General features: G+C 43.0%; 1 protein-coding gene across 1 annotated transcript; it reads left to right on the top strand.

Annotated features, from left to right (window-relative positions):
- Positions 1-1191: 1191 nt before the first annotated feature.
- On the top strand, positions 1192-26111 carry PPP4R3B (protein phosphatase 4 regulatory subunit 3B). The gene is made up of 16 exons (XM_031597878.2): positions 1192-1651; positions 2498-2553; positions 9421-9519; positions 11029-11649; positions 14181-14258; positions 15313-15429; positions 16394-16510; positions 16904-17035; positions 18057-18159; positions 19092-19133; positions 19399-19557; positions 20287-20456; positions 22028-22167; positions 22583-22767; positions 23201-23403; positions 24311-26111. The coding sequence occupies exons 1-16, from the start codon at positions 1510-1512 to the stop codon at positions 24404-24406; spliced, it is 2460 nt and encodes an 819-aa protein (XP_031453738.2). The 5' UTR covers positions 1192-1509; the 3' UTR covers positions 24407-26111.
- Positions 26112-26324: the final 213 nt, after the last annotated feature.

Genomic DNA, 26324 nt, shown 5'->3' on the forward strand with positions numbered 1-26324 from the left:
TGGGGAATTTGTTCAGAGGAGGGGGGAGGAAGATGTGTATGTTTCCATGGGTGAAACCTCTACAATCAACCTGACTTTCTGCGCTTGTTACAAGTTCTAGGCTCAAAGGGAAGGGGTGGAAGGAAATTTTTCTTGGAAAGTGTCAGGGAGGAGCACGGACCAGCTGCTCTTCTTTGAGGAGTGGAGCTCAGTTGGAGGTTTTAATGATCCATCATCCCAAATGGGGCCATTGAGAAGAATCGCTATGAAAAGTGAAGGTGGGCAAAAACTATACAGTGAAAGTATGGTACTTGGCAGAACTGTGTAACTGATGAAAACTTTTAAAGAAAGTTTAAAGATGGATTTGATTTTTAGTGGTTTAGATAAGATTGTTATGGTTGATAACACTCCATCCAAATCTCTCCAGTTTAGAAGGAGAGGGCATGATTCATTTTACACATTTGCTGGAGTATGAGTGCATGTAGATGTCTTGCAGAGGTAGGAAGGGGGTGGCAGGTATCCTGAGGCAGCAGTGTGCTGTGACCTTTGAGTTTTGAGCTTATTTTAGTGTGTTTCTTTCTATTGAGCTCTCACTTGAGCAGAAATAATCCTGATCTGTAAAACTTTGAGGGTATCAGGCCATATAATGTAGAAATATCCACCAAGTAGTAGCTGGGAAGCCAGCTGCCTTGTGTGTTCTTCATAACATGGCTACTCAAACTACTGAGATAACACAACACAGACTTTTCCATATAATCACCAACCTTATAAGATGTGCACAGAAAGAACGTTCAGAATAAGCACACAGAGGCGTATCTTTGTCTGTTGCAAAAGATGGTGATGATTTTATTTTCAGTGGGAGTGCAACAAAACGCACATCGTAGTGTTGGCTTGTGGTGCTGCTGTGACAGAGGAGGGGGGTGGGCGGCCGAAGGAGATGCTGCGCACCGATCCTGGTGCTGTTTTGTGAGAGAAACGTCAGGACTCGGTGATGGGCTTTGTGCGGGTACCAGCTCCGGGGCTGGGCTTTAGGAACGCGATGTGTGATACTTCACGGTGTGTGTTATCTGTGTTACAAAGACGTAAAAGCTCGGTTCGGCGAGCTCGGAACCGCCCGCCTCGCGACCTGAGAGGCGCGAGGATTTGGGCGGGAACCGCCACAGCCCCGCCCCGCCCCGCCCCTGCCGCCGTCCCGGCTGCGGCGCCGAGGCAGCTGCCGGCCGCCGTAGCCCCTGCGAGGGGAGCCCGTGGCCGGGCTGGGAGGAAGAGAAAGGCGGCGAGAGTCGGGTTACAAGATGGCGGCGGCGCCGCGGTAGCTGCCGAGGCGGCGGAGCGGCGCCAGGGAGGCCCGAGCCGGGGCGCGGCGTCGCCCTCTCGCCGGCGGGGAGCCATGAAAAGCGGCGCGTTAAAGGCCCCGCGCTGCCCCTGAGCGGCCGCCGCCCCGCTTCCAACCCCGCTCTCGGCTCCATCGCCCCCCGGAGGCGGAGCGGGCCCGGGGCCGGAGCGCGGGCCCGAGGCCGGTGCCGCACCATGTCGGACACCCGCCGGCGGGTGAAGGTCTACACCCTGAACGAGGATCGGCAATGGGACGACAGGGGCACCGGGCACGTCTCCTCCACCTACGTGGAGCGCCTCAAGGGGATGTCGCTGCTGGTGCGCGCCGAGTCGGACGGTGAGAGCGTGGCCGGGGCTGCGCGGAGGCCTAGGCCTCCTCCGGGCCTCCCCGTTCCCTTCCCTTTCCCTTTCGGCGGGCCGGAGGCCTCCGGGCCTCTCCCCGCCCACCCTGCCTGCCTGCCGCTCCTTCCTGCCCCTGGCCGAGGGCAGATGGAGCTGCTACACGTGACGACATCTTGTTCGGCTCCAGCAAAGGCTGCCTTTCGCTTCTGGAGTGCCCTTTGCTTTCCCTGCCGGCTGCTCTAGGAGGGCTTTTTCCACCCAGAGCTCTCGGGTCGCGTTGTGTGTTGTTGCCTTACGTTCTGGAGTCACAGTACGGCTGTGTGCCTGGCAGAGGGCACGCTCTGGCCACTCAGCAGCCAACAGGTGCCAGCGTGCTGAATAAAGCACCTCAAAGCCTACGGATTGTGCCGGAGCTGTTGCCAGGATACATACACTGCTCACATACACAGTGTCAAGCGTTGGGTTTATCTGGATGATTCACTTGTGAAGGGCAGTTGAAGGAAATAAAAGCAAATGGCCCCACGTGGCTTGTGTGGGCAAACATGTTTTCATTCTGTGCAGTGTGTTCCCTGCTGTGAGTTTGTATGTGTTTGTAACAGGGCCCTTAAAGCAGTTAATTGTCACACTGGGTTCCTGGAGAAAACATGGTGTGGAGAATTTTGATTTTGAGTTTTATTGTAGGTGTTAAATCTTCTGGCTTACTTGCTGGGAATTATGTCTAAAGAATATCGTTCTGTAGGACTTCCTGGAAGATGTGATTTAGGCTCAAAATGTGTTGGTGTAAGATCCATGGAAATGTTTGCTTTGTTAAACTCAGTAAGTGTCTTCATAACTTTTCCAGGTTCACTACTGCTAGAATCGAAGATAAATCCAAACACTGCATATCAAAAACAGCAGGTAAGTATCATTACCTCTGATTACTGATGCTCAGTTGTTTCATTCTCAGACTGACTGTCCTGCAGGAAAAAAGAGAGGTGTGATGTGCAGATGGCGGTGGTGCTTTTTTGTAGAGGTGAAGAACTTAAGTTAGGAGCCTGTTGGTGCTGTCTGACTTTGTGTTCTAGAAGTATGAATACCGTTCTAAAAAAAATCCTTTTGGAATGAAGGCTTTGAAGAGGATCTGTGCGTAATATTTGAGTAAATATTGCTCTTGTTACAGGAAAATTAGAAACATGTATATACAGGCTGTATATGTGGGAGACAGGGGGTGTACATGTGAAATAACTGACACATGATGGAGGCAACATTTCAGCTGCCTTGTGATTTCTGCTGTGTTTATTTCCACCATTCTTTCTTTGACAGTAATATGAAGGAATTTGTGGGCATTGTTGCTGTTGTGCTCTTGTTTCAAGCCTTGAAACCCCCTGCTCTACTCAATGAGATGCCTGCAGCTGGGGGCATCACGGCTGCACAGTTGCCTTTCCTGGGGGTAAGGCTTCTGCAAAACAAAGGAGCAAAACAGTTGGGAGCTATGTTATTAGGTCATCTTTGTTTAATACACTAAAACAGTCTACCAAATCTCTTGCTTTTACTGCGTTTTTTCCTTTTTCTATGTTCCATTTTGATGTCTCTGCCTACATTGTTCTCATGGTTTTGTACTGTTGGTTTTTTTTTTTTTTTTCCTGCCTATTTCTTTGTTCTGCAATGGATTCTGTTTCTTTTGTTCAGTGTTTTGTACCGCTCTTCATCATTATGCTGTCCAGAAACATTTCAGCTCTAGAAAACAATTTGATTTTCTTCCTACATCATTAAGAGCCTGTTGAAGTGTCTCGCTTTGGATTTTTTTGAAAGAAAGATGACAAGTTACGTTGTAAAGATTTGAGGAGAGGGGCCTTCATGCAGCTCTGGAACGCAGATTGGCTGCAGGCAGACTTAGGCTCATTTCTCAGAAAGCTTCTTTCTGTGGTTTCCATTTTTCTCTGGTGAGATGTTGGTGTATTCAGTCAGGTGATGCTTGCTGGCTTTTCTTGGGTGGGTGGCAGGAGATATTCGTGGGAATTCTGCAGGGTTCTGTGAGTCAAAGGCCTTGAGCTGCTTCCTGTTTGGTGCAGGAAGCTAACGCCTAACAAAAACACCACTGCAGGCTGCCTTGCTGCAAAGCTTGAAGTGCTTCCTTTTGCTGCCTGTCCTCTGAAATCCTCAGACAGCTGCTTGTTTGAAAACTTTCTTTACTTAACTGAGAGAAGTCTCAGTTGACTTAATTAGCTGGTTGGCTTTTTGTTGTTGTTGTGGGCTGTAGTTCTAAAAACCTTATCTTAGGCTGAAGTTTGTTTGGGTTGGCTCTCACTGTCAGTTCTAATGCTTCTTTGCCCTTGTGACTGAGTGTTTACTTCGGTTCTCACTCTTTTGGGGAAGTCTTCATTTTTTTGTTTTTATTTTTAAGTAATAATGATGGGAGTTTTCCAGAGACAGGTTCGAGATTTGTCTCATTTCTGAACTCGTGCTGCTTTTATTTGACTAGCGCTTTGTCTTCAATTTTTATGTGCCTATTGCAAAGAGCCAAACCTTTGGCTGTCCTGTGCTTCAGTCTCAGCTCAGATTGTGATTCTCACAAGTCCATTTCTCAGCAGATGTTAGTAAAACGGTGGGAGGAATCAGGCAAAATATTTTGGCTGACCAGATAAGAACATGGATTGTCTTTCTTTAGCACCCTGGCTGAGGTCTGCTGTGCAGGCAGCCTGAGGACTTGGAGGCTGTGCCTGTCTGTCCAGGCCAGGCACTTCAGGTGGTGTCAGAATTCAGCTGCAGATTTCAGTAAGGTGCCTTTCACCTTGGATCTGGGGGAAGCCACAAGATGGTGCAGCTTGACAGAAAGGAAGCCTGCCCTGCCTACGCATTGTGAATGACTTGAATCCACTTACAGAGTAGCTGTTGCTTCAGTTGTGATTTGCATAACATCGTTCTGTGGGTGGGGAAAAAAACACAACTGATATTTAATCACTGTGCATCAGTGTACGATTCCCAGTTTGTGCTAAGTAGTACTAGAACTATTGGTTAATTGTAAACAAAACTGCCTTCATGAATCCCGCTTGTGGTGCTTGGCTTTGTGCAGAATTCTGTTTTGTCACAGCCTTAGCATGCAATAGTCATGACCTCTCCTCACGAGAAACATGACATAGGTGCCAGACTGCTCAGCACACAGCCTGAAAGAATCTCTAATTCTGCAAACAGCAAGAGGCACCCTAAGAGCTTTAGGTCACCCTGCATTTGGGGCTTGGGCTCTGAGAGCAACACGCCTCTGCTGAGCACGGGGTGGTTGCCAAAGGGCAGGGTCAGATGTGCTCTGGAGGCTCTGGCAGGAGCAGTTTCAGAAGTTGTTGCCGCACCCATCTGTTGTTCCACCCTCTGCTTGAGGTTACTGTTCCCTGGCAGGGCTGGCAGAAGGGTGGATGAGTGCTGCAGTGAAATCAGATGGCTCTGCGTGCTTTGTTCCTGCCACGCAGCTCTGAGGGCGGTTGTTTTCAGCTGTGTGGCTTTAAGTCTTGAAGCTGCTACAGAAATTCTCACTGTGCACAGCACCTTCTGATGGTAGAGCTCCCCGAAAGGAGCATTACCTCTTTTCAGATGTGAGATGAGGAATGCTCTTGAAGCACAGTTGCTCCAGGTGACATCAGAGCAATTTGCTTCAGGCAAAGTCAGCAAAATTGCTTGAGGCTGGGATTCAGTATGCTTTCAGTGGTGCAATGCTGTGCTTGTTTCAACTGGGCCAGCGTTGGTTTTCTTCATGGTGTCTGCTATGATGCTGTGTTGTGTCTTTGGGAAAAAAATAGTGTTGATAACATGCCAGCGTTTGAGTTGTTGGTGAGTAGTGCTGCACAGAGCCAGCTGAGGGCATTTCAGCTTCTTGTACTGTCCTGCCAGCAAGGGGCTGGGATGGCACAAGGAGCCAAGAGGGACACAACCAGCACTGCTGATGGATAGTCCATACCACATGGCATTACAGAGAAAGCTATAAAGATAAGGGGGTTGGTTGGGGGGGCTTTGCAGCCAGTGGCCACGACTGGGCATCAGACTGTGGGTGGTGAGCAAATCGTGTTGTTTATCAATTCTTCTGTAAATATAATTATCATTACTGCTATTTCTTTCTTTCTTTTCTCATAGGTTGAGATAAAACCTAATTACTGTGAGTTCTGTTTTGGTGTTTTTGGGGGTTTTTTTCCTCCCAGTTCTCTCTTCCATTCCACTGAGAGGGGAGGGAGGGAGTGAACGGCCACATGGTGCTGAGTTGCTGCTGGGTGAAACCGCAGCAGACTGAAGGCAGCCGAGCAGTTAGCGTGAGCATCCATGCAGCTGCTTGGCAGATCAGCTGTAGGAACTGATCCCACCAAACATCTCTTTCTGCTGGCTGAGCTACCTGTCTCTCTGCCAGCAAGGGGCTGGCATGGAGACACTGAGAGGGAGCAGCAGGCATTTTGTGATCCTGCACTGACAGTGAGGAGGGAGTGAGCTGCTCTTTTAGAGCTCAGGTTGTTGATCTGAATTACTCTTTTTCTTGCTTTGTGTTGTATTGTATCATTTGAGTGAATTCAGGAAGATTGCTGTTGGTGATCTGAGCATGCCAAGCAGTGTTGGTGTGAAGGAGCTGGGCCTGGGATGTGTCAGTCTGTGATGCTGGGTGCTCTTAGGTCATGCAGGAAGCATAGGGATGACAGGTAAATTGGTATTGGTGTGGGACAGTTATTTTCTGATGAAACTGAAGAGGACAACAGGCAGCATCTTACCTATGAGGTGTGAGTGGGAGTGTTTGAAGTGAGCTGGAAGGATCCTGGTTACTCCTTGTGGTTCTTCACTGAGCTTATTTGTTGGAAACACTTAAGAGAGTTTATGTTTTAAAGTCCTTTGGAAATATTTTTGGAGAAATTTACAGAACTTGTGCAAGCGTTACAGAGTGCAGCAGGCACCATTCAGAATTCTCACCAAATGTTTAAACACAGTCTCTGTGGGTGCATGCAGTCGTCGTAGACACTGATGTGTGTCTGGTACCTGTGTGATCCTGGGCTGTGAGCAGGACTTCTTCACCCCTGTGTTCATTAAGCTTCCTTTGGGATTCAGCTTACATGCAGCAGCATTGATTTGTGAGCATTAGGGCATCAGTGTTTTCACAGAACACTTTCAGGTATACGTTTCCCATTTTGATTTTTGCAATTCCCAAGAAATTGTACTTAAGAATTCTCTTTAATTCAATTAGTCCATAAAAGACAAGTATTTTTAAGGAGGATGTTACAGGAAAGACAAGTTGATGCTATTAATTTGCAGCATCATTTAAATCATTCTATTTTAGACTCTTGACTGATTTTATGTTGTAAAATGTCTTCAGGTTGTAACAGTTATCCCACGTGTAGTTGAATGAAAGTGATTCTAAGCTCTTTACAGATAGCCTATATCAAATTTATTGATAAAAATCATTGCTAATGCATTTGGTATAAAAACCTACATATTCTGTTTTTACTTCCTGAAAATAAGCTCCTTTGGCAACGCCGAGTGACCACTTGGGAGACCTCTTTCTGCTGTGCTCTTCTTTGGGTTCTTTGGCAGCTCATGTGGTATCAAGTCAGGAGCCGACTGGATTTTCAGTTTTTGCAGTTTCCAGCTGTTCCTATTCCTTGAAGGCCAGTTCCCTGCTCTCTCTCAAATGTCACGCTCACTGTAAACATGGGCTGAGCTGTCCGTGAGCCAGAGACGAGACTCAACAGCTGTGAGCAGAGTGGTGCCAGCCATAGGAAGCTGTGCTGTTTGCACACATGGGTCAACCCTAAAGCAGGGAAAATGTAGCAGGAAAGTGCGAGTGTCCTGTGAGGCACTGTAGTAACAAACAGCTCTTGTGAGCAGTGCAGTGAGCTCAGTGCTTTGTTAGGGAAGACCTGTCTCTTTAAGGAAAAGTAGACAGATATGGGGAGAAATATTGAGCTTGTACAATTGCTGTTGTTTAGCGTGGCTTGTGGTTTTCCTGTGGAAAACAGAAACTGATTTAGTAGTAGGCCTTCATCAGCAAGGTTGCCATAAGAGAAGAAATAGTATGCATGAGAAGCAAAGATGGAAGCACGTCACTGCGTTTGGCTATTGCGAGAACACTGCAGAACTTCCCTGGAGAGCTGCTGGCGTGTGGTGCTGCAGCAGTTGTTTGGCACATTGTGTGGGAGGAGAGTCCCTCTGTGAGCCATGCAGCTGCAGATCAGCTCCCTGCTCCCTGAGCTGTCCCCCCAATTGCTGCCAGGTCTGCTTGCAGCATCTGAGCTAACACAGCTTGGGTCAACTCACCTGGATCACCTGGGAAGGCAGTAATCCCTTCCTGAGACCTTCAGGAAGGCTTCTTCCCTTCGACATAAGATGGGCCAGGGTTGAGAGCCCTTTGGGGTAAGGATGTGAGGGAGAGGGCTCTGGGACCTGTGTTCCTTGTTGCCTGTTGCTTTCCTCTAATACACTGAGTATCTGTAAGCCGCCCACTTGTTTGCTTGGGTTTGATTGCTGAACTTAAAAACGTCACTCAGGTATTTTGTTTGTGACAAAAGTTATATACAAGGTGAAGGATCAAGACTTACAGGCCTCCCTTAGCTGTGACTCGATATTGTCCTCGGCAAAAGTAGGAAGTGAATTGCCTTATTGACATGAAGCAAGGGTTTACTGGGGCTTAAAACAAGTTGTGGTAGCAGTTCAGGAAGTCAGCAGATGTAACAGCATTGAACTGTTTTGCTGGAGCTCACAAAGCCGGCAGAGAACAGATGGCTTGAAGCACTTTGATGTGCAGATGGGTGTATTGTAGGATGCAGAACTGCGTATTGGGTGTCCAAGCACAGGCTTCATTCCTGCCCTGGCAGCTCTCCTGCAGACCTGGTAACTCACATGTTTTAAGCCTAATGCATTGAAATTCTCAGCCACTCTGAATTAAGTTACGTTAATGCAGCTTTGCTCTGCAAGTACCATTGTTCAGTATGTGTTTGAATGGCCTTGTTTTGGAAATATTCTACCCTAAATGAGGAAGTTGGGCTTGTTTCAAAACAAGAGACTCTGTATTGGTAGTGTCAGATAGTGTGATAAGTCAGAAGATGTTTTAGATGCCTGCTAAGGGAAATGCATGACTTAGAGCAGCATGTCACCTAACAAAACCTCATTAAAAAAGATCTATAGTCTATGCAAAAAATCAAATGTAAAATCGATTGTTCAAACATACAAATTCAATTAATAGAGGCGGTAATTGCAGAGGAAAAGTTAAAAAAATCTGTTGCCAAGGTGTTTGTGGACTTGGTAGCAACTTACTGCTTGGGTTACATAAAACTTGCATGTCTTAGTTTAGAAAAACTTGCATGTGTTTAGGTTTGTAGTACTCAAGGCTTTATTTCTCACCTCGTTACAGCTGTATTAAACTCCTTCTGAGAAGGAAGTGATAATCTTTTACTTTCATCCACTGCTTCAGAAGAATTTCAGGTTTTTCATATTTATGTTACAAATGTACTTAATTTTTTTTTGTATGCATTCATATACACAATCAGAACTGCTGTATGTTGCAGAGAAATGAATGTTTTCACTATGGGAAGATGTATATACAAGTTAACATTCATAAAGCAAAAAAAAGAAAGGTGATGTCCCTTAGAGCAGAACAGATAACTTAAGATTTCAGTGACTTATGCTATTCTTTTGACAAAGGTAACATAAATTATTCCTTAGATGTGATTCAACAGAATACAGTTAAATCCCTGGTGAAGATCTGAACTGTCTGAAAAATGAATGTATTTGGTTTGTTGTTTTTTTGTTTTTTGTCTTAAACAGGACACCTTGATTGTTTGGTCAGAAGCAGAGAACTATGACTTAGCACTGAGTTTTCAAGAAAAAGCTGGCTGTGATGAAATCTGGGAAAAAATCTGCCAGGTACAGTTAAAGTTTCCTATTGTTTCTTGCAGATGTTTTAGTGTCTTCTGTCTTTTCATGTATCTGTGTTGTACTTTTAAAACCTATTTGTAAAATAAGTGTGTCTTTGTTGCTTTCTGTGGCTTTTCTGTGTAAAATCTTAAGTTGCCACTCTTTAGAACAAAATTTGTGTTTTTCACAGTTGGCCTTCCTGCTCTTAAAATCAACAGGAGAAACCCAGGTTTTTGCTTTCTTTTAGATTAAAAACTAGAAAACCTAGAGTGCCAGATTTTAACTGTCCTATGGGAAGCTAGCTAGTTGTAATCAGTTATAATACGTGTGGGACTAGCTCTCCCTCACTGAGAGGCACTGCTGGCACTGCTGTCTGAGCTCAAAATGTCAGTCATTTTTCCATCAAGGCCTAAGTCTTACCATATCTTAGGGATATTTCAGTCTGCACTGTATTAGTAGAATCAAAAGTTTGAGATCTGAGCTCTGATTCTACTCATAACAGATCAGTGGAGTTACTACACTATGTGTACTTCACAAAAGAAATCCAGACTTTTGTGTTAGAATTGATCCTAATTGTCTCAGATTCTGGAAAATATAAAGCTGTAACTAAGGAAACTTAGAATTCAGATTTCTGAGCAGTTTCCTTTGAACAAAATAGCTGATTAAGATGCTTTCTTATACTCCAAAGCATGCTGAGTTTGAATCTTCTCAGTCAGTTGTGAAATACTGAAAGGACTGAGCTGGTAGCTGCAGATACGTCTAATGCATAGTCCAGGTTTTCAGTTAGTCCTGTGTGGGGCTGATGTGATAATTAGTCTGAGAGGAAGGTCTTCATGTGGTCAGATGGTGCCAGCCATTAGCCTTAGTTCTTTCATTGGATTTCAAAATTCTTAGCACTTTGAGACTCCCCTCTGGGAGGTGATCTTTTGTGGGAGAGGTCTGATAGAGGAATTTATGAATCTTAGGATGAGTAAATGAAATAAAAAGTATAGGGTGTACGAGTAGGCTGGGGGAAGGAGAGGAGCATACTCAACAGAGCTAGTGTACAGAGTAGGAGTCAGTTATATCCCTCTTTCCCTGTTCAGTTTGGGTATCCATTATGCCTTTATGCCTTTGTTCTTGATCTTTTTGTTATGGTTCACATCATGTTAGCATAGCTGTGGGCTCTTACCATGACTTTATACCCTAGTCTTCCCTTCTGTTTGAGATACTGAAAGAAGGCTTTGTTATGCCCTTCTTTACTTTCTCTATTTTATCTTCAGGGTACTTCAGATTTCTTTGTTGCACAGATGTGGTTAGGTTTTGGTGGGTTTGTTTGTTTGATTTATGACAAATACCTACTGGAGGTAATGGTAGTGACTTCTGTAGAATTCACAGGCAGCAGACTTAACTGTTTTTCCTCACAGCTAGAAACTTTCCAGGCAGCTGAAGGCATGAAAGGATTTATGTATGTTATCTGCTTGATTACTCTTACGTATGTGTTGGGATGAGACAGTTAACTGTGTGCACTGTTTTTAGGTTCAGGGTAAGGATCCTTCAGTGGAAGTCACACAGGACCTTATCGAGTCTGAAGAGGAGCACATAGAAGAAATGCCCGAAACCAGTCCTTTGATGGACCTTCCTTCTTGTGAACTCAACAAACTTGAAGAGATTGCTGACCTAGTTACCTCTGTTCTCTCCTCACCCATCCGTAGAGAAAAGCTAGCACTGGCCTTGGAGAATGAAGGCTATATTAAAAAACTATTGCAGCTTTTCCAAGTCTGCGAGAATTTAGAGAACACAGAAGGCTTGCATCATTTGTATGAAATTATTAGAGGAATTTTGTTCCTCAATAAAGCAACTCTGTTTGAGGTGATGTTTTCTGATGAGTGTATTATGGATGTTGTTGGATGCCTTGAGTATGACCCTTCTTTGGCTCAGCCAAAACGGCACAGGGAGTTCTTGACCAAAACAGCAAAATTTAAGGAGGTTATTCCTATAACAGACTCTGAACTCAGGCAAAAAATCCATCAGACTTACAGGGTACAGTACATTCAGGACATCATCTTGCCGACACCATCGGTTTTTGAAGAGAATTTTCTTTCTACCCTTACTTCCTTTATTTTCTTCAACAAAGTTGAGATTGTCAGTATGTTGCAGGTAAGTGATTTTTAATATGCTATAGATTCTTGATGTGTAGATGCATCTAGTTTATGATTATGGCTCTTCAACACTGTGTGAAGTAATTGTATGTTTTCCCCTGATTTCTGATACCTTAATTTTATTTTTGATTTTTAAAAACGTTGGACTTCAGATTTACAAGCTTTATGTTGTAAATAATTTATTGTACTGATTTCTGATGCTCATGTTGTAATACGAAGTAGTTTATTCACTGGTTTTCTCTTCCTGCTGATATCCCACAGTAATAACACATAACCAAAATATTACAATTCCAAGGCCCTGAAAAATATCCTGAAGACTTCACAGTCAGAAACAGACTTAAAAGCAGCTGCTTGTCACAGACAAATTGGACTATGGAAAGAGCCTTAGGTGTGAAATGCTCTGCATGCATGTAGTAATGTTTTGGGTGTTTTCAGTTCATATTTTGTTGCGCAAACTAAGGGCTACCAAAGTGGTTTGGTTCTGTTTGTGGTCCATTTACTTTGGAATATGGCACATTTATGTGGAGCAGAGCTTTACAGATAGGTCAGTTTTCATTTAAAGAAAAGAATATTAAAGCTGTGGGAAGAAGTAGGCAGTGGAGAAATAACATTGCCATGAGGAGTGTTTCTAAAGACTGCAATAGAGGAGCAGAGACAAAAAACCCAAAAACCTAGAACTACTCAAACGCAAAGGAACAACAAAAGGCAGTTATGTGGATAAGCTTTGGGGCTTTTTTTTTACTTGGGTTGAATAGCAGAAAGAAGCAAAGTAGGTCTCTCTTGCAGAAAGAATGACTTGGTTAAGTAAATCTTTCCCATTTTATTATTTGCACTTGTAACTTTTCTAAATCTAAAAATACATTCAGTGTCATTTTCCTAGGGCCACACTCCTACTTCCATTTAGAGAGATACTGAAAAAAGAAAAGGTTTTTGTGTTCCATTTAAGTTTTACTGTACTGAACATTTAATTGTACCCTAGCAGAAAACTCTCACTTCCTGGCTCTTCTCTCTGGAACTCTTCAAAGGAAGCTCTGGGATTGTGGCAGTTCCGTGCTGCTCTGTCACTGCCAACTCAGCTGTGGTTGGGATGAGTAGATGGCACACAGTTTATCTAGTGTATCTAGTTTATCTAGACTGTAATTGAGGCATGCACATTGATCTGCAAGTGGTATTGATACCTACATCAGTTAACCTGCCTTGAGGGTTACACAGAAAACACAAACAGAAGTTTCTGGCTATTGTAGCTCAGGGGAGCTGCATGGTGGTACTAACAGGAGGTTCAGGACTTTTCCCACTTTCCTGGTGTAAATCAGCTTCTTTGTGTGGCATAAGAATCCTGGAGCTCCTCTGGGTTTGGTGTAGAAATTAGAAATCTTACTGCCTTAGACACACCAGTGTTTCCTAGGGAACACAGCCTATAGAAGTAACAGGTTGTGCAGCAGCAGGGCTCTGTGATGGGTGGGAAGCAGAGCAAGCATAGAAAGTGAGCCTGGAGCTGTGCTGTGCTCCAGGACATGAGGACTACAGCTGCAGCAGCTTTACACAATCTGCTTGTTGTGATACGATTTTTTTAACAGGCTTAATTTAGCTGTTAAAGCCAGCAATGCTTAAAATAAACCAGTAAGTCTGTGCAGGTCATCTTCCACCCGATGCTGATTCAGGTATCACTTGTTGTAAAGTGTAATGTTACCATTGGCTTTAAGATTTGTATTGTGTTTGGAGAGTGACAGACAATTTGGTTTGAAAGAACATCAGCACTATTCCATGTAAAGGGCTGTTGGGAAGATCCTCATATAGAGAGTGGGTGGGGGGGCAGCTGCTGGGAGGTGGGGGCTCATCCTGGTGTTCTGTGCCTTGGCAATTAGGTAGTGTGTGACCAGAATGACTGGCAAGAGGTGAGTTGGTGTCCCCTCTGCAATTGAGGGGTATCCCTTGGTGATAGATGATCTTGGTGTGAAAAGCAAATAATCAGAAAAGTTTTCCAGATGGGTGAAAACTGAACTTGGTACAAGTAGGGGAGCTTGGCTTGCTGAGAAGAGCTTCTGCTGCAGGGCTGTGCAGTTGTAGCCCAACAGGAAGGACCCGTGCAGGACAGGGAGGGAGCCTGGAGTATAAAGTGGCCACTTGTGCTGCCTGCTGGCAGCAGGATGTCACGCATTGAGTTTGTGGTGCTGTGAAGCACAGTGAGTGGAGTGCTGGAGGAGAGCAGGGAGAGGTGAGGCCTGCTTAGTTTTGCTGCTGGGAGGCAGGTCTGATCACTTCACCTGTCCTCAGCTTCATGTGTGGTGCTGCTGCACGGCGTGAGGACTGAAAGAGTGCACTGGAAGTGATGTTTGTAAACTTGAATTCTTACATTTCCCTTTTTAATGATAAAATGTATATATTTACTGACCAGATCTACGAGTGCATGTTTTTTCCTTTCTAAGAAGTGAGCAAGTAGTTAAGTTTGATCATACAGTGTCAGCCTGTAAAGGCCAGTTCAATGTGTAAGCTGTCTTGTCTAAGTTGTTTTCCTCTTGTGTTACACAGGAAGATGAAAAATTTTTGTCCGAAGTTTTTGCACAACTAACAGATGATGCTACAGATGATGACAAACGATGTGAATTGGTAAGTCCTTGTGCTTGGGACTTCTTGGAGTACTTTAACCTTCAGGCACAAAGCAGGAACATTGGAGCTGTTCTGCTAGTTCTGCCTCCAGTCAGGTGTTTCTGTAACCCTAGAGGGAACCATTTCTAATGTACCATTGTCTTTGATTTTGTACTCACTAGAAGAATATTTCTTGTGAGGTAAAAATCTGGTTTATTTGTTCTCAGTAACTGAGAAAGAGCCAGTAAAGTCTTAAGCTTGAAGGTACACCTCCTTCACTGGTTGGTGACAAGCTGCATGTGATGCTGTCTGGATCCAGGAATGGGACTCAGGAATCCCTGTGTGTCTCTTTCATCTTGACATACCCTGTGAATTATCCTAAGTGCTCTTCAGCATGCTCTCTCCCTTAGGCTTACCATACAGTTACTGCTTTTTCTCATTGTATTTTGCTCAGTCAGTGAGATGTTTCAGCCCTGGGGCTGAGGGTTAACAATGGTCTCTTAGTATGTATATTACACAGAATCATAGAATGGCCTGGGTTGCAAAGGACCACAATACTCATGCAGTTCCAACCCCCTGCTATGTGCAGGGTCACCAACCAGCAGACCAGGCTGCCCAGAGCCCCATCCAGCCTGGCCTTGAATGCCTGCAGGGATGGGGCATCACAGCCTCCTTGGGCAACCTGTTTCTCTCTGACTCTTTATCAGTTTAAATTGCCTTTCTAAAATCTAGAGTGACTGTTTTCAGCAAGGGAGAATATGTTTGTTCTTTTAACAGAAGGCAAACTGCAGAAGTATAAATCCTTCCTATGCTAAATGTGATAAAATAGCTACAAGATGACTGTCCTACTTTGAGGTAAATTCAGCCTCTTAGCAGATTTTGTTGTTAACTGCTTTTGCTTTCCTTTCATCCTTAATGTTGCCTAACTGATGTTGAACATTGGAGGAGAGGAGCAGAGCAGTCCCTTTACCAGGCAGACATACAGCAACCAGTACACAAACTGATAAAAATCATAACCACTTCATACTTTGAGAGTTTCCTGAATCAAATGCTCGTTTTTTCCCCTGTGTTACAGGTTAACTTTTTCAAGGAGTTCTGTGCATTTTCTCAGACGTTACAACCTCAGAACAGAGATGCATTTTTCAAAACTTTGGCAAAGTTGGGAATCCTTCCAGCTCTCGAAATTGTGATGGTAAGTGAAAATTCAGAACTGTTTTTATTAAAAGGGGGGAAAACACGTGACCTTTAAGTAGACCTGCCCTATACCTTTCTGTAAATTTCACTGGGTGGCTTTGTTCTTCTGAAAGTACCATTGAGAATCCAGAGGATGTCCAGGTGGCCCCACTTCATTGCAGTGACTGTTTTGACTTTGTGTGATGATGCAGTCCTCTTGACAGCAAGTGTAAAATTCAGAAAGGATTCTTTCACGTTGCAGCTCAGTGTTGTTGTTGTTGTTGTAGTTGGAATAGGACCAAAGAAGTATTTTTAGATAATCTTGACCTCTTATCTGTTCCTATCCTATCCTAATCCTGCCTTTTCAGTGGTTTAAAGCAGATTAATCCATCTTAATCAGCAATGTGAAAACATGCTTTTTCACTCCTTTGGTTGAAGCATCTGTTGCTGCTTGATTTTACAACTTGTGTCATTGCTGTTGTTGGAAACTATGTATACTGTTTGTTTGTTTTAATGTTCGAGAAACAACCTGTGATATTAATGTTCTTTGATAACTGTTGTATAAATGTAAAAGCAATATGAATGTTAAGTGATTGGACAAACTCTAATCTTATGGTTTTTTTCCATGTGTAGACTGCTTCATGTGTTTCCCATCCTGTTAATTTTCTAAGCTTAGAAACTGTACATTTTCTTATTGTCTGAGTGAGACACAAGTGAATTTATACTAAAATATGTAGTTGGTTCTTTTCTACAGAACTCTGCATAACAGTACTAGCATCTTCAGTGCCATAAGGAATAATACCATAAAACATTTCTTGCCTAAATTAGAGGTAGCAAATCAACAGACATCCCTGTGATCTTCTAAAGGATGGGGGAAAAAATCACTTCTTTCTCCTGTCACTGTTCTGCTGCTGTATAAATCTTAATAATAACATGTTCTCAGAGCTTGTAACTCCCTGCTAAATTGATCTCATTTTTACCAGGGAATGGACGATTTGCAAGTTAGATCTGCTGCTACAGATATATTTTCTTATCTGGTAGAATTTAGTCCATCCATGGTCCGAGAATTTGTTATGCAAGAGGCCCAACAGAGTGATGATGTAAGTAAGCATGTTGTAAAGTTTGTTGAGTTCATTAAATATATTAGTTTTAAAACAAAACAAAAAACACAAACCAAAAGCTTCCCTGGCACTTGGGATACATTTAGTCCAGAATTGTAGATGGCAGAAACATAGGAAAAAATAAATGTCAGACACAAACATTTCTGAACATGATGGTATCCTATATGTTCACAGCAATAAGTTCATAACTCTTTCTAGATGTGATTCTTAGTTGAGATGGATTTTTCATGACAAAAACTCCAGTGTTTAAGTGCAGCTCTTTCCATTTTCACATTTTGCTTCATTATTGGAGAGAAAAAAAAAGAACACCCTGATGTGAAAGCTATGGCAGTCATTGGGCTACTGCCTCATTTTTAGCTTTTGTTTTTTCAGGACATCCTCCTCATCAATGTGGTCATTGAGCAGATGATCTGTGACACTGATCCTGAACTCGGCGGGGCTGTTCAGCTGATGGGACTCCTGCGCACCTTGATAGATCCAGAGAACATGTTGGCCACAGCTAATGTAAGGAAATACAAAGGGGTAAAGACACTTTACCATCTCAGCAGAAATAAAAAACTGTTTTTCGTATTGTTGTTCTCATCAGAGGTTAAAAAAAGAATATTTGTTACAGCGTCAATTTTAACAAGCTATAAAAGAAACTGAGGCTTCCTTTGATAACATGTGGATATGGCATTGTCCAAGTGTATGTTAACACCAACAGCTGAAGGCTTCAGTGAAATAACACCAGTTTGATCATAACTCCTGGTAGCTCAGCTATGGATATATGCATAAGAGAGTCCAGTAGGATCTGTGTTATTCCAAGTTGCTGTTTTAATACCAGTGGCACAATGCAGCTGCTACTGGCACCATACCAGAGTATTTCGTAGAATCATAGAATGATCTGGGTTGAAAAGGACCACAAAGATCATCTAGTTTCAACCCCCTGCTGTGTGCAGGGTCACCAACCAGCAGACCAGGCTGCCCAGAGCCACATCCAGCCTGGCCTTGAATGCCTGCAGGGATGGGGCATCCACAACCTCCTTGGGCAACCTGTTCCAGTGCCTCACCACACTCTGTGTGAAAAACTTCCTCCTAAATTTAATGCATATTTAATGTGTGTTGTCCTTAAGAAGGCACATTGTGTGTTGGTGGGCATGCACTATATAGAATGTAAGGAAATAGACAAGGTGATGCTTGTTTTGATGTGATGTGTTGCAGGTGATTATAGGTAAAATTAATGCCCTCAAGAGTGGTTTAAGCAAACTCTGTAAAGCAGTGAGAGTACAGTCTGTCTTTTCAGTATGTTTGCATCCCCCATGTTTTTTTCTATCAGTATTTAAGTTGATTTGGTGTCTCATATCACTTTCCCAAAATACAGAAATACATCTTGGGAGAGATTAACATTGCAGGTCCAAACAAAAAGATGCAGGCAGACCAGAGAGGGTTGGATACAGTTCTCTGTAGGATACCTCCATTGCTACTACTTTTTAGTTAAGAGTATACATGCAGTTGCCAATGTTTAATAAAGTTTTGTTTGTTTTAGAAAACAGAAAAAAGTGAATTCCTCAACTTCTTCTACAACCATTGTATGCATGTTCTTACTGCTCCACTCCTGGCTAATACATCAGAAGATAAATGTGAAAAAGGTAATATTACTTTTGGTTTTAAAATCTTGTTTTTTGAGCTTAGGAAATACCAGCAATAAGCCTATGATGCAAGGTGGGAATATATGTCCTGGAAAATGTTGGGCCTCTGTGAGCACAGAGCTGCATGGTGACATGCAGGTCCTTGCTTTCAGTCACCTGCTCACGTGTGCCATGAGCTGTGAGCCAGTTTTAGCCAGGCAGTAAAAGAGGATGTTTGTCATAAAGCTGTGTCTGTAGCTCACGGGAGGCTTTTGGAAGAGCAGATGCAGAAATGCTGTGATATTGATGGGAAGTTATGTCAGCTCAGGCGATTGACTGAAGTCTGGATTAGGCAACAGTGGAGAAATGCTGAAGGAAACCTCTGCCAAGAGATACTTGGAGCTCCTTTTTCTTTTCTCTAACTTGATAATGGTGAATGAATTGGCACTTAATTACGTAATTAGCACTCACATTAGTTGAATGCTTTACAAAGACATTTAATATCATGGCAGCCTCTGAGTCAGGCTTTTTTTAAAGCACTTTTTCAAGGGATGAAAGGAATGGTTTTGCAAATGTGTTTGATTTGGTCATACCCATTTTCTCGTGGTTGAGTGCAAAAAAAAAAAACAAATGTGTGTTAACTGAGAACAGAAATAGAATATCTGGAGTATTCATTTGGAGATATTTGAAGAAAATAGAATGAGCTGTGTAGGAATAATACTCTTTAGTGTTAGATTGTATTTTCACCTAGTTGCATTTGAAATTTTGTAACGTAAATGGACTGAGATGTCAGCTGGCATGCATTCTGACTGTATGATTGCTTCCCTGTAGCTCAGAGTTTTGGTTAAATTAAAAGCTTGAACAGCTGGTAGAACGACTTATCCCTATCTTTTGCATATTTGCAGTGCTTTGAAAACTTTTTCTTACATTTGCTTTTTTTTTCTATTTATCAGATGCAGTAGTTGGGTCCACTAAAAGTAATACGATTTGTCCTGGTAAGTTTTAATTGACCTTGAGTTCTGAACCTTGTTCTGCATCATGCATACCTTCATTTAAAGAAGAAAGTTCATCTTGTTGCTTAAATACGTATTATTAAAGGAGATGTGGGTGCTGGGTTTTATTTGAGATAGCAAGAAGCTGGAAGAACATTTTCATCTTTTCTGAGTAGCTGTGTTTTGTTTCTTTTCCCCTTTCCAGTCTCTCTTGCTTTTGTAAGATCCTCCTCTTTAGTGTCTGTTCATGTCTGCATTTTTCTTGTAGATAATTACCAGACGGCACAACTGCTCGCCTTAATCCTGGAGCTGCTTACTTTCTGTGTGGAGCACCACACCTATCACATCAAGAACTACATTATGAACAAAGATTTGCTAAGAAGAGTGCTGGTCTTGATGAATTCAAAACACACTTTTCTGGCCTTGTGTGAGTATGGAGCTGCCACAGTTTCCTTCCTCAGGATGTTTTTTGTACTGCGTGGAATGTGTTGTAAATAAAAGGATATGGCTGAGTTCAGAATTGGGATAAAACTCTGTTACAGAATCACAGAATTGTAAGGGTTGGAAGGGACTCCAGAGATCGAGTCCAACCCCCCTGCCAAAGCAGGTTCCCTATACCAGGTCGCACAAGTAGGCATCCAGGCAGGTCTTGAATATCTCCAGAGAAGGAGACTCCACAACCAACCTGTTCTTAAGGCTCGCTGGTTAGTGAGTCTGAAAAAAAGAAGTGGAGTTACTGGAGTTAACTAGAGTGGTGGAAGGAGAATGATTGCAGCTGGTGATGTGGTAGCAGGGATCTGTTGTGATCATCTGTGTTAAGTGGATGTCCTGTCTTTTCTAAGTAACTTCCTAAATCTGGTGCTGCACCTGGGGAGCAAATGGACTGGATGAAACGTGGTTCTGGAAGGTGCACACAGAAGCATGGGAATGAACTAATTTAATTTTACACTCATTAAGGTTTGTTACTGCACTACTTCAGAAAGAAAACGATGGATCCTGATTGCGTTCAGATATAGAAGAAAGTCAGAGAATGGAGGAGGAAACCAAGTTAACCATCTGCAGATGTTTCTTTTGAATTTGTCTTTTCAGTTCTTGCCAAGAGGGGCGGATTGGAGGCTGGATGTGTAGTTACTCTTTCATTTCTTTCCTCATGTAGGTGCTCTTCGCTTCATGAGGAGGATAATTGGGCTAAAAGATGAATTTTACAACCGTTATATCACCAAGGGAAATCTCTTTGAGCCGGTTATAAATGCTCTGCTGGATAATGGAACCAGATACAATCTGCTCAACTCTGCTGTGATCGAACTGTTTGAATTCATCAGAGTGGTACGTAGTTAAGCAGCTTCTGCAGCTCTTGTATATACGTATGCACACAAGTCACCCAAGTAGAACAAAGTGCACGTATTTCACAGGAATTAAATATTTAATAGTAATTAAAATCACAAATTAAAATCCCGGAGAGAGATTAAAAATAGCAAAGAGCCAGTATGCTGCTTTGTGCTTATTTTACTTGATTTTTCTCTGAAGATACATGTAGAAGCCTTATTTATACCCGTGTCTGTGTAGAAGATAGCATCCTGGAGATTAAATTCTTGTAAGTGGCTGAGTTGTTTGAGACCAGACTTGGAAGTGAGGAAAATGAGACCGATTTGACTGTCAGTTGGAAAGATCACTGTCCTTTGAGATCATGCTTTCTGAGATGGTGTCAGCTCTGAAACAATGGCTCTTCCACTGGCAGCACACAGACAGGACAGACAGGACAAGCAGGAGCACCCAGTTGTTGTACTGTGGGGTAGGAATCAAGGACTGAGAACAGGTCCTGAGCTGCATGCTGCAAGCATGCTGGTGTGGGAGTCTTCTCAGAAGTCTTTGTGGTCTGTGAAAATGAAGGCAATTCTTAGATGTCGGGTATTGTAGTTGCTGTCATTCCCAGAAAAAGGGAAAGTTGTATGTTCAAATGTCTTTTGCCCTTGTATAAGCCTTAACACTCAGACTACAACACAGTTAGACTTATGGTTGGACAACTGAACAAAAGGTTCCACGTGTGCTGATGCAGCTATTTAGCACTATAAAGAGAAGTAAAACTTAAGGGGAGAGCAGAGCCTAATGAAACTTTTTTTCCTCAATTAAGCCTGGTCTGGGATAGTGAATATCATGGTTTAATCAAAATATAACAAAGAGGGTTGGTAAAATACAGAGTGTTGTCTATTAATCTGAGAAATAGTATGAAAAACAGCAATTGATTTTTACACTTTCTACAAGAATTGTGGTCACAGAATGGTGTGGGTTGGAAGGGACCTTAAAGTGTCCCTTCCCCACTCACCCCTACCCACCAGCACTACTCCTGCCATGGGCTGCCTCCCACCAGCTCAGGCTGCCCAGAGTCCATCCAGCCTGGCCTTGGGCACCTACAGCTCTCTGGGCAGCAGTGCCAGTGCCTCACTGCTCTTTGAGTGAAGAATTTCTTCGTAACATCTAACATAAATCTCCCCTCTTTTAGTTTAAAGCCATTTCCTTTTGTCCTACCCCTACATATGCTTGCAAAAAGTCCCTCTCCAGCTTTCCTGTAGGCCCCCTTTAGTACTGGAAGGCTGTTCTAAGGTCTCCCCAGCACCCTCAGCCTTTCTTCATAAGAGAGGTGCTCCATTCTCTGAGCATTTTGTGGCCTTTGTCTGGACCCTCTCCAGCAGCTCCACATGCCTCCTGTGCTGGCCTGGATGCAGTGCTGCAGATGAAATTTCACAAGGGCAGAGCAGAGATGGACACCCCGCCCTCCCCTAGCCCTGCTGGCTACATAATTCTTAATTAGGACAATTAATCAGTTACTTCTAAAATTAATCAATTCTAAAGCTTTCTGAACTTCTGCAGACTTAAATATTTGCTTTGTTCTTATGCAGGAAGATATTAAGTCGCTTATTGCACATATAGTTGAAAACTTTTATAATGCACTTGAATCTATCGAATATGTTCAGACATTCAAGGGGTTGAAGACAAAATATGAGCAAGAGAAAGACCGGCAAAACCAGAAACTGAACAGGTAATAACTATAGTTTGGAATACTGCTATTTAATGTCATGTAATATCAGCTTACTGCTGTTTTGTTTTGTTTTAATTCTTTCATGAATGTCAGAAAAAGCAGGAAGCTGTGGTTGAGGTGTGAGCTTCTTTGTATTTTTATATGTATTAAGAGTAAACCTACATCTGGCTTTCATCATTGGCCTACTGTGGTACAGTTCAGTTTGTCAGTGTGTTAAATGCTAGTCAGAAAACATTCAGCTTAAAAGGGCAGAATCTGTTTCATTCCAAGTTAGGCCTCAGTCTGCCTTCTTGCCACTTGGGGTGTTGGTCAAACTGTGGTGGCAGAATGGAATGGTTTACCTGAAGGCATCAGAAGCCATTTCTTATCCTGTCGGATCCTGACACTTGAACCACATGTTGTGTGTCTCTTACAGTGTCCCATCTATATTGCGTAGCAATAGATTTCGCAGAGATGCAAGAGCCTTAGAGGAGGATGAAGAAATGTGGTTCAATGAAGATGAAGAGGAGGAAGGTGAAGCTGTTGTACCTCCAGTTGAGAAGTCTAAACCAGAGGATGATTTTCCAGACAGCTACGAAAAGTTTATGGAAACTAAAAAAGGTATTTCATCTCATTGTCACTGTATTTACTCTGTGCAAGACATGTAGAGTGTTGTGTGCTCACACCTGGGGTTTGAATCATAAGCAGGAGGAAAGATGTTCCACACTAAGGGATGAACTGCCAGTGTGTCTTTGCAAGCCAGGTGAGGATTAAAACAAGTGTGATTGCTCCAGACCAGTTTAACACCTGGTTTAACTGGCATTCAAAACCAAATGTCTGTGTGTGTGTGTGTTCTGAGTGAGCACCATCTGTACCAAAGCTGTGCCACTCTTACTTGGAATGCTGGCACACTTTGCGTGAGGTCAGTGAGCAAGCTGCTTGTTCAAACCAGAGTTTTAGAAAGAGGCTGCTTCTGCCCCATGATGGATTGTGATGTGGATTGTGCTTTGTGGTATACAGCTGATACTTAACGCATGAAAATTCTGTCCCTCAGCTAAAGAGAGTGAAGATAAAGAGAATCTTCCCAAAAGGACTTCAGCTGGGGGATTCAAGTTCACTTTTTCCCACTCAGCCAGCGCAGCCAATGGCGCAAACGGTGCAAACAGCAAATCTGTGGCAGCTCAGACATCACCAGCAAGCTCCAATGGCTCGTCTTCCAAGAACGCCACCCTGACCACAGCAGTGACAGCCACGAAGGTGGGAGATCTGTGTGAAAGCAGCTGTCCTCACGTAGGGCAGCAGAGCTGTGTAACAAACTCTTCAGATTGCAGTGCAGCAGGTCTCTGTGTGGTGCCTTACTGCAGTGTACATTTATCTGTGCCCTGCCAAGCTTTAATGCCTGCTGCTTTGGGGAAGGTTGGAAGTAGTGAGTGGGGATGGGAACCTGCTGCTAATCTATTGGGCTGTCATCTCTCATCTTTTGCATAACTCCACTGCTCCCAGTCCTCAGCTTTTCCACATCCATTCCTGCTTTGTGTGTGTAACTTACTTTTTCCCCCTGTATTACATCAGTGGACTGCACTGTCAAGAGCTTCAGTGTTTTTAAGCAGATGAAATTCAGAAGTTAGCTGATGCACCTGGTATGTCTTGTACATGCTTTATTTGCGTTGTCAGCCTGAAAACTCAGGAGAGGTTGGAGAAGAGTGTGCTAAAATGTTTATTGCACACTGAGCCTTACCAGGAAAATGTGCGTGTACACGTTAGGTTTTGTAGCAGCTATTTGAGCTTACAGTGATTTGAAATAATTCTGAGGCCAGATGCAGAGGAGCAGGGATGCTTCAGTATTTTCTTTTGCCCTTGAGATTGAAAAAGATTCTGAAGACAAATGGGTCTCTGAATGGAAAAGGCATCACCAAGGAGATACGCAGTCCCCGGCTTGCAAATAGCACTCATTATTTGTAATTCCTTAGAGGAGAATTACTTGAACTTTACAGAAAGCTGTAAAACCAAGCACTGGTAGATTTGAGTGCCATCCTAAGAAAAGCCTGGCGTTCTGCAGGCTTGTGTGTCCTGGCTGAGCTTTGGGGGGGGGCATGCACTAAAAATGACACTACCCTGGATATTTTTTCAATGTGAGATTTGTTCTTTTTCTTTGGATTGGCAGGGAAGTCTAGTTGGCCTGGTGGATTATCCTGACGATGAAGACGACGACGAAGAGGAAGAGACATCTCCAAGGAAAAGATCTCGTCTGGGTTCATAAAGGAAACCAAAACTTTGGAATAAAAACTTTTTATTACGGGGTTTCAAATGCTGCAACTGTTTTAAGAGCTAAAAAGAATCTGATTGAGAAAGCTTTCTCCCACGAGTACATGAGATAACGCAAGGAGTAGCAAAAGAAACTCGGTCTGTGAGCTAGAAAGGGTTAGTTCTGTAAACACAAGGCTTCCAAGGAACTGAATGTCTTTCTAGTAAGTAAGGAGTCTGCCATTCAGGCTGTCAAGAAAAAAAAAAAAAGAAAAAGAAAAAAAAAAATGGGTTAGTATTCACAGAACCTGGATGATGGCTTCTCAGCAAGGAAAGTCTCAGGTGTTGGGAGGGCGTGGGGGGGAAGGGAACGATTTCTAAAAAAAAAAAACTATTGCAGGGTTTCCCCAGTGTTTAACAGAACTAGGAAAAAAAAAAAAAAAATCAGGCTTAAATTTTGAACCCGGTAATCTTAATTTTGTAATGGTGCTGTCACATTGTGTTCTTTTAGCAATGCCTCTTTAAGAAAAAAAACTGAAAAAATGAAAAAAAAAAAAATTAAGGGAAAACTAACTGTATTTGCATAAGAACAATCTAGATTTTTGGGACCATTTATTACAAATGAAATTTCTTGTGGTCGGAGGGAGGGACACTGCATTTTTAGTGCATGCTGAGTTGTTTTGTTTTTGTTTTTTTTTAAAAACAATTAAAAATCAGTTTTAATTTCTATTTTCCAAGAGGATAAAACGGAAGCTGGATGCAGAATAGATGGTTCTGCTTGGTTGGTCGTTGTTTTTCTTTTTGTTCCCCCCAGCCCCCCCATTAGATATCCAGTAATAACTAAGCCAAGGACTGACTGCTTCCCAAACATCTGCAGGGACTGCTGTGTCACGGCGCTGCTTCACAGCACGCGCAGAGCTGTTGGCTGTGGAAGACACGGAATCGGAATCATTTTCTGCTTCATTAAAACGAGCTGCAGCTTCTCAGAGCAGATTTCCCTGTTTGCGACTTGAAATTGCGTAGCTGAGGTGGTATTGAGAAACACTAACGGGTTTTTCTTAGTGATGAGTTTAGTGGCGTTTAACAGCCAAGTCTGTTCGGACCAAGGTGGAATTCTAGGAGCAGAAGAGCGGTCTTTGGGGCAGAATCAGCAGGCAGCACCTCCGTCTGGGTGCGAGATGAAAGCTGCTTTTTAAAGATAGAAAATAAAAGTACATTCCACGTAGGTAAATGAACCGCAGCCAAGCTAGGTGAGCTGAGAGAGGCAAACGGTCCAGGGTTTTATTTCAAGAACAGAAAGCGAACTGTAAATATTTTAATGTTAGTTTGCCCATATGTGGTCTGAGATCATGAAGAAGGGAGAGGAAACTTCCCACCGCGTGATGTCAGAAATGTTTAAAAAAGAATGAACTACGAAACCAGCTGCAGTCCACCACGTAGATCACTCTTGTAATGTGTTATGGGTCCATTTCTCCTGGAATAGTCTGAACTGAAGCAGTTTCTCTGTTTTGGAGATTTTGTAGTTAATTTTAATTTTAGCTATCGTTTGGAAAAAGATGGGCTGTCTGTGTAGATATGAAGTATAGTTTTTCCATAAAACAGAAGTTTATTTTGTATTAAAAATACCACTGTACTTGTTTTACACCATTTGTATACACGTGGTGATATTAATGCTGAACTGTACAATTCAGGAATTAAAATGTGACCCTGTAATTCCATAATTACTGCTTTTGTTTGGTTTGTTGTACACGGTAAGTTAACTCAGGATTTTAAATGTGGTCATTTTCCAACATTCTTTAAGAATAGCTGTGGTGCAGTTGTGGTAGTGACTCTGTGCTAGTAGGGAACACCTGAGTTCTTCCCACCTCTGAGCCAGGTGCTGCTGGATGGCACTCATGTGGACCTGGGGATGGCGGTGCTGCGCCCTCAGCTCT

The sequence above is a fragment of the Phasianus colchicus genome, chromosome 2 (genome assembly GCF_987193195.1).
Source record: "Phasianus colchicus chromosome 2, bPhaCol1.hap1.1, whole genome shotgun sequence".
NCBI lineage: Eukaryota > Metazoa > Chordata > Aves > Galliformes > Phasianidae > Phasianus > Phasianus colchicus.

Bases quoted from the DNA above. Each gene is read 5' to 3' on its own strand.
- PPP4R3B (XM_031597878.2), top strand. From the start codon at position 1,510: ATGTCGGACACCCGCCGGCGGGTGAAGGTCTACACCCTGAACGAGGAT. The intron at 11,650-14,180 runs GTAAGTGATTTT...TGTGTTACACAG, and splicing joins AGATTGTCAGTATGTTGCAG to GAAGATGAAAAATTTTTGTC. The intron at 18,160-19,091 runs GTAATATTACTT...TCTATTTATCAG, and splicing joins AGAAGATAAATGTGAAAAAG to ATGCAGTAGTTGGGTCCACT.